The sequence below is a fragment of the Chelonoidis abingdonii genome, chromosome 2 (assembly GCF_003597395.2).
Source record: "Chelonoidis abingdonii isolate Lonesome George chromosome 2, CheloAbing_2.0, whole genome shotgun sequence".
Classification (NCBI taxonomy): Eukaryota; Metazoa; Chordata; order Testudines; family Testudinidae; genus Chelonoidis; species Chelonoidis abingdonii.
The window spans coordinates 217,304,573-217,322,074 of NC_133770.1; the positions used below are offsets into that span (position 1 = coordinate 217,304,573).

Below are 17,502 nucleotides of genomic sequence, written 5' to 3' on the forward strand. Positions count from 1 at the left end.
TTGCATTTGTCTTTATTGAACTTCATCCGGTTTACTTCAGACCATTTCTCCAATTTGTCCAGATCATTTTGAATTTTGACCCTGTCCTCCAAAGCAGTTGCGATCCCTCCCAGTTTGGTATCGTCCGCAAACTTAATAAGCGTACTTTCTATGCCAACATCATGTCAAGGAAAGGCTTGTTGTTGGTACATCTGGCATCTGATCCTTGCCGAAGCTGTAATTACCCTTATCCCTGCAACAGAGTCAATAAAATGGGAGTTCTTCACTGTGAAGAATGAGAACAATATTTTACTTTGGATTCCCATGAATTTGAAGTGCTGTTGTTTTCAGGCTAGTCTTAATTAATCTGTAATGGTCTGGGATCATTGAGTATATTTACTCGTAACTATATCCCCCGAAGAGCTTACATTTCCAAATAAAATTCACTTATCAGGCACCTGTTGTTGTAAATAGACTTTTTTTCTTTTTAGGTTTCTGGGAGTCAGGTTAATATTTAATTGACTTTTAAATAATTCACAAAAATGTTCAGCTAGTATTGTCGTTTAAAGAGCAACTGCACAGCAGGAATCTTGCAGTGGGTTTTATAGATCACATCCAGGCATCCATTTTAGAATCATTCAAGAAATGTTTCATTACTGAATCCAATAATGTGTGATTTGTGGACTGCTAATCCATGCTTAAAATGCATGTGGTAAGAGTTCCTTCTCCGATTTTTGTTTATTCTGATTGTTTATTCTTTCCTATATAGGGCAGAAATAATCAAAACCAGTAATTATCCTGTAATAATTTTGCCATGGAATCACAAGTCACACTATGCTGTTCCAGGAAAAATGCTGTGGTACTGCAGTAAAATGCAGAGAGAGAAAATAGCCCATTTTCACTGCTTTCACTGTAGCTCCCAAATAACCAGCATGTTGAGCTCTGAACCCTGTCAAAACTTCAGATTTAATTTTTTACATACAGTAGGTAAATAGCACCCACTCAGCACCACATTTCCAATAAAATGTTTAGGGTCTGATTTTTCTGTAAATCTTATGTAAATCTGGGCTAACTCCGTAGAAGTCAGTGGAAACAAAAAACAATGAGAATCAGGACCCAGTGCATTATTATCCACTAAAGTAGCGTAAGAGACCCTCACCCTGGCATGGAAGGTAATAAGTAAGACTTTTTTATTTTAACAACATCCTTTGTTTCCCTTTCCTTTAACTGGAGAGAGTCTTTAGAAGAAACCCCCCTCTTTAACAGTCTCTTATATGATACAACCAATAGTGATAACTGTCCTTGGGGGTGGGGGAGAGAAGAAGTTAGCTGAAATGGTTGAAGCCGTTGTTGTTGTTTCCGAGAAGAGACAAAAGAATTGCAAAGATAGAAAATGTAGCTTCTGGTGTTGACCTTCATTTCCAATTGCACTGCTGAAACAAACACAGGCATAGCACATCGTTTTATCAGCCACTCTGAGACCTGGCAAACTTGTACCGATGTCAGGCTTTTTAAGTTGCATCTCTAGTCACGGGCTTATGGCAAAAAGAACAGGAGTACTTGTGGCACCTTAGAGACTAACAAATTTATTTGAGCATAAGCTTTCGTGGGCTACAGCCCACTTCATCGGGTGCATGCCGTGGAAACGACAGTAGGAAGATATATAGATATATCTATATTTTTTTTCCACTGAATGCATCTGATGAAGTGGTCTGTAGCCCACAAAAGCTTATGTTAAAATAAATTTGTTAGTCTCTGAGGTGCCACAAGTAATCCCGTTTTTTTGCGGATACAGACTAACACGGCTGCTACTCTGAGACTTATGGCAGTGTTGCAAAATATACAGACTTAGGGTATGGCTACACTTTGAATTTCAAAGCGCTGCCGCAGCAGCACTTTGAAGTGTGAGTGTGGTCAGAGCGGCAGCGCTGGGAGAGAGCTCTCCCAGCGCTGCATGTAAACCACATCCTTTACGGGTGTAGCGTGCAGCGTGCAGCGCTGGGAGCCGCGCTCCCAGCGCTGCCGCCCTGATTACACTGACGCTTTACAGCACTGTATCTTGCAGCGCTCAGGGGGGTGTTTTTTCACACCCTGAGCGCGAAACTTGCAGCGCTGTAAAGTGTGAGTGTAGCCAAGGCCTTAGCTGGCTAAGCCAGACTCTCATTATAGAGCAGAAGGCAAAAGAAAGAGGGATAGGAAAGAGAAGAAATAAAGTGGGAAAGGAAAAGGACACAGTGGGGCAGAGTGACAAAGTCTCACATCCCAGCTGGAACAGCCCATTATTATTATTTTGTCTAGCAATTAGGACTAATTTCCAACACACCAGTTTTGGTTCATTGATTACCAGTCCAACACTTTTCTTATTTACAGATATAACCCTAATACAATCCTTGAATTATATCAATAGCCTTTTCCTTTGGACTAATTCAGTCTGTGTCCCTGTGGCAGTTTTTCCACAGCCACATTCATTGTTATAAGTTATTGTGACACTTCATCAATTCTTTAGCCACTTTCACACAGTTAGGCTCACAAGTGGGTTAGACCCACCAGGGCCCAGTCATTGCAATAGTGCTACCGCACTATAAATAATAAAAACACAGACTTTGGAGCCTTAGAAATAATATATATATATAAGATCGTCTGGGGGCCAAGCCACTGAGCAAAGTAAAGAGGCATCCCATGAGGCGCTTGGTGAGGAATAGAGCCTTAACAGTTACAGTCCCTCTCTAGTATACAAGGGTGTTGCAGAGATTGCACCTAAAGAACAATGGAGTCTATCTCCCCTGGTGTGACTGGCCACTCAACAACCTGTATAGGAAGAAACAGACATATTCCAGCTCCTCCTCTACCTGCTGTAGAGCCCATGCAATCCTCAGGTGTTTAACTGTGCTCTCCTGAATACAGGGATTGCAACTGTGACAGGTTGCTTGATGAGTTACAGTCGGGAGAGGCTCCTTGCACATTTCCCTAGTTCTCTGCATCCCCGTACAATGAACTTCTGCAGTCTGGCCCTGCATTAATAGTTCCAGAAAAAAGGTAACTACAGAATGACTTTGCCTAAGCTCCAAAAAGGTTGATTGGTTGGCTGGTTTTTTAAAGCGTGTCTGGCTCAGGAAGGATCCTAAAGCTAACCCATGTGAGTCCTTGGGGCCTCCTCTGCCATTTGGCCTGGTCCATGCACATAGACTTAGATTGCTTTAGGTCTTGGTAATGGGCAAAAGAACAATAGTAGACTGTAGACCTGACAGAATTACATGCTCCAAGTCAGCACTCTTCTCCACAATCCTTTATTACATTGGGAGAAGGATGTGCCTGCACTAAAGTGCTGTCTTCATTTATATGTAAAGAAGAACACGGCCAATATTTTAGACCAGTCCTCTCCAGGAAAAGGAATTAAGTTCTCTCTAGCCCAAGGGTGATGGGTTCCAAACAATAACCACTATGTTTTACAAAGTGAGCAGGCAGATATTACCTACAAGTATAGGCTTTGGGAAAGGAGAAGACTGAAAAGTGTTTCTAAGCGGCACTTTCAGAACAGCACTTAATTTTGAGTGGAATGAGAATAAATGCAGTTTAGTAGCAGGGCCCCAGCGATGTGCGTTCATTTCAGTAACGTAAAAGTGACAGAGAAGATTGAGTCACCATTACTCATTAAACTTCAGCTAATGTTTAGGAAACGTAGTTTATACTCTTGTCAGCTGCCCCTGATCTCACCGACAAAAGAATCAGTTCCTTTTAAGTCTTCAGAGTCTACATTTCTGAAAGACAGCCATGCTGATTTTTTAAAGTATGCCTGCTTGCCCCCTTTTGAATGTTAGCATAGATACCTAACTTTTTGGTTTTTCCCTTCGACTGCATTAAATAAAAACTGTTCCTTGGGTTTTTGTTTTGTATAATGGCATAATTTCCTCTATAGTCTCCCTAATCTTTTTAGGAAGGAGACTAGAGTACTTTCATATTATTTCAAAGAATTAATTTAGCATCTCAGGAATTTTTTAACATATATTAATTTCAAATGTATTTGTTTAGAATAAAGTTTTTATGTTGTGAGACTAATGCAGTAGGGTCTTAAATATCATAAAAATGATACCATATACCATTTTTTCCTTTTAATAGAAAGAGTTCCTTTAAGCCTCTTATTCCCAAGTGCACAGAACTTAATCTGGTGGTTCTGCTAGAAGGTTATTTTTATATAATTGTTCTGATCACTCAGTAAAATATCAGGTAACAAAATGAGAATGTAGCTTTGTACTAAGTTAAATTCACTTAAAAATCAACATTTTTACAAAGGGTTAAATATCCAGTACAAAGTCTTGTTTTATTATAGAAACGCCTTATCCAGAAGGTGGATACATTTTGCTGTTCATAAAAGTTGATTGTAATTTATGGAGAGCTTTGCGGCCCCCCCCCCTCCAGTTTTGAGGGAGAATAAATTGAATGACGACAGTTTGCATTGTGGACAGAAGGAAGCAGGACAGGGTAAACTCCTGAAGATTCACCTGTACAGAATATGAAACATCACAAACTGAGGCTCCAATCCTTTAGTCTCAAATCCAGTGAGATGCCTCCCAATGTGTCTCATTTTTAACACCACTATGTAGACTTTCCAGTTGTTTTGGGCCTAAGGTCCCAACGCAGCAAAGGACTTAAGCACATGCTTAACTTGAGTAGTCTCATTGACACCAGTTTGATTAGGCAGGTGCTTAAAGTGCTTTACTGAACTGAGGCCTATAGTGCCCTTCTTGAAGAGAGATGCTTAAGCATGTGTCTAATGTTAAGCACATTTTAAAGTTCAATTGTAGTTAATGGGATTTAAGCATGTATTTTAAAACTAAGCCCATGCTCAAGAGGGGAGGACTTAAATATGTGCTGATGTGTTTTCAGGCCTATGTAGGGATCGGGTGGGCAAATCTCAGAAGATAAATCCTGCAGTTGCAGGGAAGCAGTCATTTGTGGATCTCCTCACTCTGCTCTTTATCCTCCTCCTTTTCTTTTGGTTATGAGACAGATGTGTTATGATTCCCAATTCCAGCATTGTGCATCTTTCTTTGACTCACTTGAGGTTGGTTGGTTTGGTTTCTGTTCTGTATGGGTAAAACAAACTATAAAGTTTTATAGAATTTATAGTTATAAAGCACTTTCAGTAGTATAGTGCAGTATGTAGAAGTTATTTGATCTGAACTTTCTGTATTGTATGTTTTATCATCTTATTTTATCAGTCTTTGGTGGAGGGTAGCAATAGACAGTGTTTCTGCTGTCATCTTAGGGAAAATGTGTTTATTACTGGCTTCTGTTTTCCAGGGATATGAAATTAGAAGGAGGACGTTGTGTGCCTACTGGAGGAGTATGTTTAAAAGAGATAATTGGTCTTGAAGGTGTGGAACTAGGGGCTGATGGGAAGGTAAGAATGTTAGCTTATTAGATCTAATTTTATGATGAAAATGTAAAATAACCAAAGCCAAGTGCAAATTACATGTTGCATTGTAATCTACATAATGCAAGAGAATAGGTTACAATGCAGTACATACTGAATTATTATAAAATGAATGAAAAAAAGTGTGCAAGCTGTCAGTGCAAACCAGCTAGTTTTTTCCTGAAGAAATCATCCAATGGTCATAATTAGACTACAGATTATTAGTAAATCCAGTAGCACTGCTCTGTCCACAACAGATCACTTCACAGTGTATTGACTGGTGTTAGAAATCATGTGTTAGGTGGTATTACAAATAAGCAGCATTACAGCTTCCCTTTTTATTTTAGTGGATCTTACACATGAAATATAGCAGAACGTTACTTTTGTGCTGTGTGAATGCCTCAGAAAATCCACAAATATTTGATTGAATAAAAATATTAATTCTGAAACTTTGGGGAAACAATTTTGAAGCATAGAGAATATATGACTCAAATGCAAGTATTTGTGCTGAAAACCTAGTTCAGCTAGTTATACTCTCATCCAAGGAGCAACAGAAACAATATCTTGCTATTTATTATTATTTGTATTGTGGTAGGGACTAGAAGCCCCAACCTCATTGTGCTCGGTATTGTACACACACATAGCAAAGAGATGGTCCCTGTCCAGAGATCTTACAATCTGTGACCTATATGCCCAATCAAAACTAAACACTGCTTGCATTTTGAATTTGATATACGCACAATGAACTGCTTATAAACAATCGGCAGACTAAAAATTTGTTGAAATTATTCCATGATTAATTTTGAACAACAAATACATTTTGTAAAGCCCTGCAAATCTACAGAGATCCACTTTATATCCGTGGATATCTGCATCCATGGACCATTTTTGTGGATTGAATGCAAATACAAATTTTGTATCCGCGTAGGGCTCTATACATTTGAGAAAAGAATGTCTGTTTCCTGTTTAATTTCCTTTTTTATCTACTTATGCATTTATCAAATAAACTATTCACTGCAAATCCTTCATTCATCTTTATTCCATGTTGATAGGCAACAGATTACCTGCAACATACCAATGTCTAATATCTCCCTCACTATCTAAGATGTTAGAACTAAAAAGTAGCTTCAGAAGCATTTAATCCTGAAACAACTGATATTACTGCTCAAGCAAATTCACTCTGATCCCAGTTGTGCTTGAGAACAGGTATACAGGAATGCTGTTTCAGTAAAGAAATTGTGGGAATCTGCTACAGCTTTCCTAGGAAGAAAAAATGCAGGTGAGGCTTTATCCAAAGTCTACTGAAGTCAATGCAAATCTTTCAGCTGACTTCAATGGATTTAGAATTAGGCTCTTCATTAGGATTTGGTAAATATTACATACTGTATCTGCCTTTTTACAAAGGGCATAACGTATGCAAAAGCTTTTCAGCATGGATGAACTGATCACACTGAAAGGAAGACAAGTGGCTGGTATTAATCTGTGATTAACTCAAAATCTGAAACACAAAAAAATTGAATTTGATGGTAAATGCCAGCCACCCTGCATGGCGTCCCCAGTTTCAAACCCAGTCACATCAATTGGATCCTATTAAGACTGAGTTGTGTGATTAACTGTGTGCCTATTCTGGCTCTTTTTGTCTAGACTGTTTCTTACACACAGTTTCTATTTCCAACCAATGCCTTGGGAACACGGAGAAACACAATTGACTCCACCTCCTCCTTCTCCCAATTTCGCAATGCAAGCCATCGTAGCCTTTCCTTGGCAAGAGCTAACAGCACGCAGGGGAGCATTGACACAGGTAACTTCATAGGAGTTATTTATTTTAATATCCTTTCTCACACTTGCTATAGGAAGTTCTTCACACTGTTTGCTGGGGGAAATTTTTTTTTAAATTAAGCAAAGTTCAGTCTCCAAACAAAGTAACGGGTGATGTAGATTGTGGAAAAACCTTTTTCTAGTTGCCCATACTTTGCTTAGCCAAATTGGTTTAAAGTTCATAGAATCTCAAATGAACAATATTACTGTGGAACGTAGCCCATTACCATCTTCCCACCCACCACACTCACTCACTGTTGGTATCAAAGTCATAGATGTAAAAATCTTACTTGTGGCTTTTTCCATTATGAATAATGAAGGTTTTATTTTCAATATCAGAACAAACAAGGCTTTTTCTCCCACTCCCCAAAAAGTAGTAGCTAAAGCACTATACATTTAGGATATCTTTACATTTTACCTGAAGCAACTCAGAAGGTCTGTATAAATAGGAGAAAAATCAAGGCAGATGCTTTATCATATTCACTTGCTGATTAAAAAAATTTGAAACTTTCCCCCATGTCCTTGATCTGATTTTATCACATGTACCTTTCTCATCTAAGTATGGAGGGGTATGTATACTGTAATGTAAAGATGGCAACATATAGATGGCAAACTTATGACTCATAACTACACTATGTAAATTCACAAAGTCATGAACTCAGAGCTTGGAGAATTACAGATTATATTCATAAATGGTAGGTTCAGCATCTTTCTGCAAATTATATTGTCATTGAAGCTTGGGGACTTTACATGCACAACAGCTTTAATGTATCCACTTCTGTGGAAGGGACACTTTTGTGTATTTAAAAGGAATGGCAAGCAAAAGAGTTTATGATTTTCAAAGGCCTAAGAGAAGCAGGCACCAAGCTACTATCCAATTTCAACAGGATTTTGTTGCCGCTATCTCCCTTAGGCTCCTTCAGAAGTCCCAGACAGAGGTAATTTTGTCCATTGACTGAAAACTTGCTTGCTGCCTATGTTTAAGTCTAAAACATTTCTTGATGCAGTTAATTGTTCAATCACCTTTTTTATATGTTCTTTATAGGCAGTGACCTGGGAGACTATATTGACTATGACCCAAATCTTTTAGATGATCCTCAGTGGCCATGTGGCAAGCATAAGCGGGTTTTAATATTTCCTTCATATATGGTGAGTAACACTTGATAATAGAGTAGTTAGTAGGTACATTTTGATCCTAGTGCTTAGGACTTTGAAATCTCCTGCTTAAAAGCATCATACACCATTTATACAGACTAACAGCAGCATTTTGGAATCCCTTGTTCTCCATGACAAGGGACATGTAAAAGTGGGTCAGTGTGGGTGTTATAAAAGTAAAAGCTTTTATTGCTGCTTAATTTCTGTTAATAATGCATTTATTCTGTTCTGTCTTTCAGTGGGTTACTTTTATTTCCTCCCCTTGGCACTTATTTCTAGTGTAAATGTGATATCTGTTGCTTTTAGTTTTGTATGAAGCTGCACAAGCAGCACTGTGTTTTTTGATTCCTGTCATCGCTGGGACAGAACTCTGGTTTCCAGCAGGTTCTTTATATTCTTTGAAGGTGTTGTACAGGCTGCTGTCTGTTTTGGCAAGGGTTGCTGTTCGTAATCTCAAAGTAAGAAGGAAAGTCCCATCACTGGCATAAGACACATTTTCCATGATGTCCAAAGCTGTAACAATTCAGGCTCACAATTCTGCCCATCTCAATATTTTATGCAAGAAGATAAATGGCTCTGCACCTTCTATTTGTTTTTAATTGCATCAAGTTTATATTATCCTTCCTAGAATTTGGTGCACATCTTTTGATTGAGGGGGCAGTCTTACAATATGCATTCCATACGTGTGCGCGCACATGCACAGTGCATCCAAAGAAGGAGACACAATAGGAAAAAAAATTAAGACTCACCCCTCCGATCCCCACCAAAAAAGGCAAGTTTACATTTATAACTATGTATATAGATAGATCTATATGGCTTAAAATCTCAGAAAAATTGGTCCATAAGAGAAAGCTATTGGGTCAAGTATTGACTTAGCTCAAAACAGGTCTTCTTGATACTAGTACAAGAGCAGCTAAGCATGTGCTGCATAAAAGTTTCTTTTTTCCTCTATCAGTCTTTATTTGATAAACAGGATACAAGGGTTCTCTTTCCACCCATTATTTCTTCAAATTAACATGTTGTGTGCTCCAGTCAGAAGCGAAGTCTGCTCCTCCCTGCTAGAAGTTTTCTAGCTATTGCATAGAATGCTTTGATTTAATTCCTCTGCTCCCTTTGTGATGACAGATCTGTCCCTCAAAGGGAAAAAAGGTAGAATCTCCTCTGCTTTACTTCCTGCTAATTTCACTCTAGGAGCTTGAGAGGTATTTTGGCTTGCACCTCATGGTTAGTGAAATTGAGTGGGGAAAATACTGGATCTGTTTTGAGATTCTTAATATTCCCTGTCCTGCAGGAAAACCAGCTTCTCTCAACCGAAAGATCATTAAGCCATTGCTCAAGAAATCTTCCATTGAGATTGATTTGGCAGTCATTGCTTTGTTTCTAACCTTCCCCACATGGATAAGGATATTGCGAAGTCTGCAGAGAGGCAGCATTTGTTTCACCTAGGATCCTCTGATTTCTTTTTCCTTGGTCCCTCCTTTTCAATCTGGCTTTGGCACGGGTATGGCAGGGAGATGATTTCCATCTAGCAATGGACAGAGGTTACATGTTGATGCTGTATCTTTCAGGCTTGTTATCCATCTTCAGTTGTGCTGCCACAAGATTTTGCTGGCCACCTGTGGCTCTTTGTTGGGATAGATGGCATTGGTTGGGGGTTTCCAGTCTCCTAGAAGGATCACAGAATTTAAGGCCAGAGGGCTCATTAGATCATCTAGTCTGACCTCCTGTATATTGCAGGCCATAGAATTTCATTCCATTATCCTTTCATTGAACCCAATTAGTCAAACACAAGTTAAAGCAGACAGGGGCATGCATGAGAAAAAAAAATTGGCCACTTTTGGAGGGGCTCGCTCTCCCCCGGCAGCTGGAGGAGCCATCATCTCTGGCCCCAGCCCCGGAGGAGTCCTGTGCCCTCACTGATTGGGGGGGGCTGTATCCCTGCATGTCCCCTCTTGTGCATACTCTTGAAAGCAGATCTTCCAGAAAAGCATCCAGTTTTGATTTGAAGACCTTAAGAGCTGGAAAATCCATGACTTCCCTTGGTAGTTTGTTCCAATGATTAATTATCCTCCTTAAAGACTTATACTTTGCTTCTAATTGAATTTGTCTGGCTTTAACTTCCAGCCATTCCGCCTTGTTATACTTTTCTCTGCGAGATTAAAGAGGCATTTAGTACCCAGTATTTTCTACTTATGAAGGTACCAAAGTAAGTATCCACCATAAATCAAGTCACATGTCAGTCTTCTTTTTGATAAACTAAACAGCAAAGGCTGATGCGGGACAGTTGTTCATCTTCAGAGTTCTGCAAGTATTCTGCCATTTGCTGCTTCACATTTCTGAAGCCACTGTGTGAAACGGGGAGATAGTCTGGCTGTAATACAGCATGCAGCTGATATACAGCTCTCAGTGTGTTATCTCCCAGTGCCTAGCAGAGTTATAGACTTAGGTGAGGGTGTGGGTGAAGGTCATTCTAGACAAGAAAGAGGTGATGCCGAGTGACGCATGTAGAATTATTTTGCAGGGGATTCACCTAATTCATGTCCAGGAGGCTCACAATTTGGAAATGCTCGTGAATTCTCTGCTAATACGGGTACCCAAAAGTGCCTTTATAGACAAATCTGTAAATGGTGATGATTGCACCTGTTTGTCTAATGATGGCCTTGCCACAGTTATGAATACCAAAATCAATAAACAGGATTACTGCAGGACTGTTTATGTGATGCTAGCACTGAAGACTGTTTAGAAGCTACAGTAGCACAGACTTCAAGCTGCTTGCTTGGAGTGTGAGCTGAAGAAAGCATATCACACCAATTCTGGGATGACTCCATTGACTCTCTACAGCCAAGCCTAATTTGAGACATTTGTTCTGATATGTAAAGCCTTACGGATTTCAGCCCTGGATACATAAGGGACTGACATGGCCCCTCAGTACAGCACCAGAGCACTCAAGTGGGATTCCTACCTCTAAAGGTCAGGCAGCAGGACATTTTCAGGTAAAAGTTGACTATTCTCCTGGCATTCCTCTGTCATCTTCTCTTCCCCACCACTCAAAGGTCTTATGTGAGACACAAGGCTGGTGGTGAAAGGTGCCCAGGCCTAGTGTTAAAAAATAAAAGAAGTAGGTAACTTAACCTAAATTAAATTCCATATTCCCCAAATGAGAAGTGGGTAAACTCGGTTTACTCAGGTTTACCCTCAACTACACTACTTCAGCCCCTCTGTCTTCTCCTAACAGCAAATTGAAAGACTGCTGGAAAAATAATAGAGACAGGCTGACTACACATCACCTTGATAGCAAGGAGAAGGTGATTAGCTCCTCGGGGCTCTCTGTCTCTTTTACATTTACACACACACACTTTCCTGCTGTTCTTTCACACCTTCCATCCATTCCTTATCTCTGTCCTCTCTCCCTCCCTTTACCTCCCACCCCCAAGACTATCCAAGATTTTTTTCCAGGAGGGACACAGCATCATTCTCTCCTTCCCCATGCACCTTAGGTAGCTGCTGTTTTCTGCAAGCAGCCTGTGCTGCCCTAGCTCCTGCTGGCTCTACCCCCTGTTCCTGATTAAAGGAATGGGGGTTCCTACCTTCATTGGACAGTGGGAGGGTTCCAAACATCTAAAAGGAACACTAGAATAATGTGAGGAGGAACACTATTGACTGTTACGTACATTGACCCTGGAGATTATTTTTTATTAAAGTGATGACAGTGGGTATAAACTGCTCTTAAGATCGTAAATGCGGTTTAGAGCTATTAAACTAGTGTCTTCCAGAGTCTTGCAAACTGATGGATGCTAGCATTTTGCTAGGTAGAATGCCAGGTAAAATATTTTCTGCTATCCTGTTATATGGCCAATAGTATCGGAATCCACATGGATATTCAGATTATGCCATCCTGTAAGCCCAGATTTAAATATCTGTATGGCTGGGGTCATGAGTGCTTCTGTAACTTTACTCACACGAGCAGCCCCACATAAGTCAATGGCACTACTCACATGGGTAAAGTTATGCATTCCAAAACCATTCCCAAAACTCTTATGTTTTGTTATGCTAGTCTATATTGTCTTAATAGTATAGTTCCACTTTAGAACAAAGCAAGGAGAATTTGACTGGTAGTGTCTTTGAAGGGCATTTTGCTTGCAATCGGAAGGTGCTGTTCTAATAAATGGCAATTTCATCTTCTTCATAATTTTGTTCTGGATTTGCAGGACAGTGGCTCCACCCCAGAGAGTGAGTGAGTGGCTTCTGAAGATGCCGATGTGATTCCAAAGATATGGATTTCTCTTAGAACAGCGTAAAACTGTTGTAACTCCATCAACTTCAGTGGAGTTACTCCTAATTTATATCACCATGAGTGGGCGCAGAATCAGGGTCTGTTAGATAGTTTGGTTGCATAATTGTTTCCAGTTAACTTTCTTCCTCCAAAATGTTTTGTCTACAAATCACCATATGCTGCTGTTAAAGCAAATTGCAGCTGGAGCTCTGAGAGATAAACATGCAGTTTTCTGAACCTGCATAGCTATTTTAATATTAACAGACCACTGCAAAGTGACCACAGCAGTTGCAGACCTGCTATGTACCGATTCCAATCCGTTTGCAGTCCTGAATGGAATGCAGCTTTAATTATTGCTTTTCACAAGTGCAGAAGTGGGAGAAGCTGAAGGTGACCCTGGTGTCAGCGATGGACATTTTGTTCAGTATGTGTTCAGCTCGGATTTATGATTAAAGTTCTGTTAGTTGGCAGGCATTTATCATTAGAGTTTAGCAGCTGCAAGATTGTAGAATTTTCCCCTTTTATGGACGTGAAGATCAATTAATAGGGGGAGCGAGAGAGGGAAGGTGATGAGATGATCTGAACAAAGGGGGAAATTTTATACAAATTGGGCCAGATCCTGAGCAGGTGCAAGTCTGAATGGCTTCACTAACTTCAAAATATAATTATAGGCTTGTATATTGTTCTTGTAATTCTAGTTTTCTGATTTAAATCAGATGGGCCATAGCCCTTACTGGAGTAAAACACTGAAGTCAAGGGGAATTTTGCCCTAATAAAAGACTGGGATTTGGCTCAAGATATGAGAGACTCCTGACCACTGTTTTGTTTTTACACTGAAATATGTGGATTTGGGGCTTGATCTTGTTTGGCATGGAGTGTCCTCAACTCCCATTGAGTCTGATTTTGATCGCACTTACATTGGTTTTATAGTAGTGTCGCTCTTGGTTCAGTTGAGCTACCCTTGATTTATAGCATAGGCTCGTTGACTGGAGGCCCTCAGTGCTTTGCAGGATGGGACCTGGGGGAGAAGCTCAACCTTAAGGAGAAAGATGCAATTGTAAAGCAAATTTGTAAAGTGATGCTCAAACTTCGCCTTGTAGGGGAAGATTTTCAAAGGCACAGATGGCAAGTGCTTAATTCCTGTTGATTTTCAAAGACTGAAAATCATCCCTGTGAAGTCTCTTACTTTTAAAGGGAGTCATGTAGCTAACTCCCCATCCTCCATGCTGAAAATGTGCCTTTTCAAATTACTACGGCACCACAAAGTAAATTTTGTACTTAAATATAAATGAAATATTTATTTTAGGGAGGAGGTAGAATAAATCATGCTAAAATAAGTGGTAACATCCTTCTTTGACCTTGCAAAAAATAGTATTTCTCGCAGAGTCTGAAAAAATTTTTAAGCGCACCAAAATAATAGTTACAATAATGTCAGAAGAAATGCCAGCTCCTCTGCTAGAGACCCATCAACACTGCACTCCAGGTTTGTGTGCATTCACTGGCCCCTCTGCTTGTTCCTGTCTCTCTCCTACCTACTTCCATTCTTCTGAACAGGGACAGTACTGAAACTGAGAATGTAACCAAAACACATTATGCACAGACAGAGAAAAAGAAAAACTCTACATCAGGGTTCTCAACCTTTTTCTTTCTGGGGTCCCCCTACCACGCTATAAAAACTCCATGGTTCACCTGTGCCACAACTACTCTTTTTCTGCATAAGCAGTAGATTAAAAGCCAGGGCTGGCATTACGGGGTAGCAAGCAGGATAGCTGTCTGGGGCCCCACACAATAGGGGGCCTGCAAAGCTAATTTGTTTGAGCTTCAGCTTCAACCTAGGATGGTGGGGCTTAGGCTTCAGTCTCAGACCCCAGTGAGTCTAACATCAGCTCTGCTCTGTGGTTTATTTTGGCAGGCCTCCTGAAACCTGCTTGCGCCCCCCCAGTGGGCGCCAGACCCTTGGTTGAGAACCACTGCTCTACAACACATGCAATTTTTTTTTTCCTGGTGCAACATAAACCACGAGAGAGAGATGTTTGAGTGGTTCATGTTTGTTGCCAAAACCAGCAGTTAAAAAAAAATCTAGTTTGATAGTATCTAGAGCTTGAATGGACTCTTCTATAATACCTGGGCCTTCGTTTTTCCACTCAGACCAATGAAGTGAGCTTTAAAATTGCTTTCAGGAATTTACATCATTTTTATTGCACTGGTTTGATTTTTTTTGTATCAATTTCTAATGCTAATATGTCACTTTACATGAGCTTGAATTGATTTGCAAATTAGATACCATTAACTCTGGCTTGAATAGAGAGACTGCGAATGGTTGAGTCATTACACTGCTTGAATCTATTTCCTTATGATAACTATCTTTACACCTCTTGTCAACTGTCTAATTGACATCTTGATTATCACTACAAGTTTTTTTCCTGCTGATAACAGGTCACCTTAATTAATTAGCCTCTTAGAGCTGGTATGGCATCTTCTCTGTATGTATATATATACACACTCTTCTTCTATGTTCCATTCTGTGCATCCAATGAAGTGGGCTGTAGCCCACGAAAGCGTATGCTCAGATACATTTGTTAGTCTCTAAGGTGCCACAAGTGCTCCTGTTCTTTTTACGGATACAGACTAACACGGCTGCTACTCTGAAACCTTTACATTTTGACATCACTAATGACTAAGTATCAGATTGTGAATCTGTCTTCTTATACCAGGCCAGCCAACAGCCTGTGAAGTGTGCGTATGGATGCATGCGAGGAAGAAGCACAATGCATGCCATATTTGTGCTACGAATCCTCATGGAAATGTTTGGAGTGAAGAGACAGCACTTGGTCTTTGTGGACCTGAAGAAGGCATATGATCATTTACCAAGAGAACTAGTTTGATGGTGTTTGTGGCAGAGAGTTGTACCAGAAAGATATGTCCATCTTACCCAGGATATATATGATGGTGTGACTACCATGGTGAAAACTAAATATATAGAGAGAATTTTCAGTAAAATGTTGGCCTACATCAGGGATCAGCGTTGAGACCCTTTTTGATTGTGGTTATCACGGAAGTGAGAATTTATGAAGGGAGCAGCCTTGGAATAGGTTTTCACTGATGACTTAGTGTGGTAGATGTGTGTGGTAGATAGACAACTTTGAACTGGCAGCATAGTTTTGAGCGGGGGGCCCAAGGCAGAAAGCCCGAGCCCGACTGCCCAGAGCCAAAGCCCTGGGGCGTTGGCTTCAGCCCTGTGTGGTAGGATTTGGGGTTCAGCTTTATGCCCTGAGCCCCAGTGAGTCTAATGCTGGCCCTGGCAACCCCATTAAAATGAACTCACGACCCACTTTGGGGTCCCAACCCAAAGCTTGAAAACCACTGGCTTAGAGTGAACGTTTCTTACAGACAGCCACCGAACCTGAAGCAATACTCACTAGCAACCACACAACAAAAACACTAACCCAGGAACAAAGCCCGTTGTTGGCAACAAAGCCCGTTGCCAACTCTATCCGCATATCTATTCAGGAGACACCATCATAGGACCTAATCACATCAGCCACACTATCAGAGGCTTGGTCACCTGCACATCTACCAATGTGATATATGCCATCATGTGCCAGCAATGCCCCTCTGCCAAGTACATTGGCCAAACCAGACAGTCTCTGTGTAAAAGAATAAATGGACACAAATCAGACATCAAGAATTATAACATTAAAAAAAACAGTCGGAGAACACTTCAGTCTCCCTGGTCACTTGATTACAGACCTAAAAGTCGCAATATTACAACAAAAAAAAAACTTCAATGAGAGACTGATGAATTGGAATTAATTTGCAAACTAGACACCATTAAATTAGGCTTGAATAAAGACTGCGAGTGGATGGCTCATTACACAAAGTAAAACTATTTCCCCATGCTTATTTCCCCCCTACTGTTACTCACACCTTCTTGTCAACTTTTGGAAATGGGCCATCCCAATTATTGCTACAAAAGGTTTTTTTTTTTTTCCTCCTGCTGATAGTAGCTCACCTTAACTGTTCACTCTTGTTATAGTGTGTATGGCAACACTCATTTTTTCATGGTGTGTGTACTGTTTTCCACTGCATGCATCTGATGAAGTGGGTTTTAGCCCACAAAAGCTTATGCTCAAATAAATTTGTTAGTCTCTAAGGTGCCACAATTACTCCTGTTCTTTTTGTTGTAAGACCGAGGCTCTGAAAACTGAGAGAGAAGAACTCTGCCTGTGATATTCTTTATGGTGAGAGGTTAGAAGAGGGAAAAAATTTAAATACCTAGAGTCAGTGGTTGCTGATGATGGTGTCCTCTTGAGTGATGCCTGGCTTTGTAGTACAGCTGCTTGGTACAAATGGTGGGAGCTGACCCCAGTTTCTGTGACAAAAAGATGCCAATAAAGATAAAAAATTGTGTATAACACTGTAATTCAACCCATCTTAATGTACAGAACAGAGACTTGACTAGTCACAAGGAAGGAAATTAGTATGCTGTCCACCAGGGAAATGAAGACGTTGAGGTGGTCAGATGGTTGAACACTCCATGGGAGAAAATGAAATGAGGGGCCTAAAACAGGTTGCCCCAGTTGAAGACAAGTTAAGGGAGCCTACGTTATGTTGGTATGGACACATCAGGCAGAGCCCCAAGAGTTATGATGCTAGGGTGGCTCGTGAAATGATTGTGGACAGAAGACAACCAAATGGGAAGACCAAAAATTTGGTATATGGAATCAATATCAGTGGACCTTGGAAAGACCAATCAGCACAAATGCATGGCCTACTATCATGAGTTTTGGAAGAAGGTTATAAAAGTCGCTGATCCCAAATAGGGAAGCAGCAGGAAAGAAGAGGATGCCTTGATATCAGATAG

The 17,502-nt window shown here is 40.3% G+C and overlaps 1 protein-coding gene across 1 annotated transcript in view; it reads left to right on the forward strand.

Annotated features, from left to right (window-relative positions):
* CABLES1 (Cdk5 and Abl enzyme substrate 1) overlaps positions 1–17,502 on the forward strand; it is a 119,205-nt gene that overhangs the window by 85,256 nt on the left and 16,447 nt on the right. Inside the window, 3 exon segments of the mRNA XM_032795812.2 lie at positions 5,281–5,380; positions 7,037–7,193; positions 8,256–8,359. Of these exon segments, the coding sequence (XP_032651703.1) occupies positions 5,281–5,380; positions 7,037–7,193; positions 8,256–8,359 (361 nt within the window).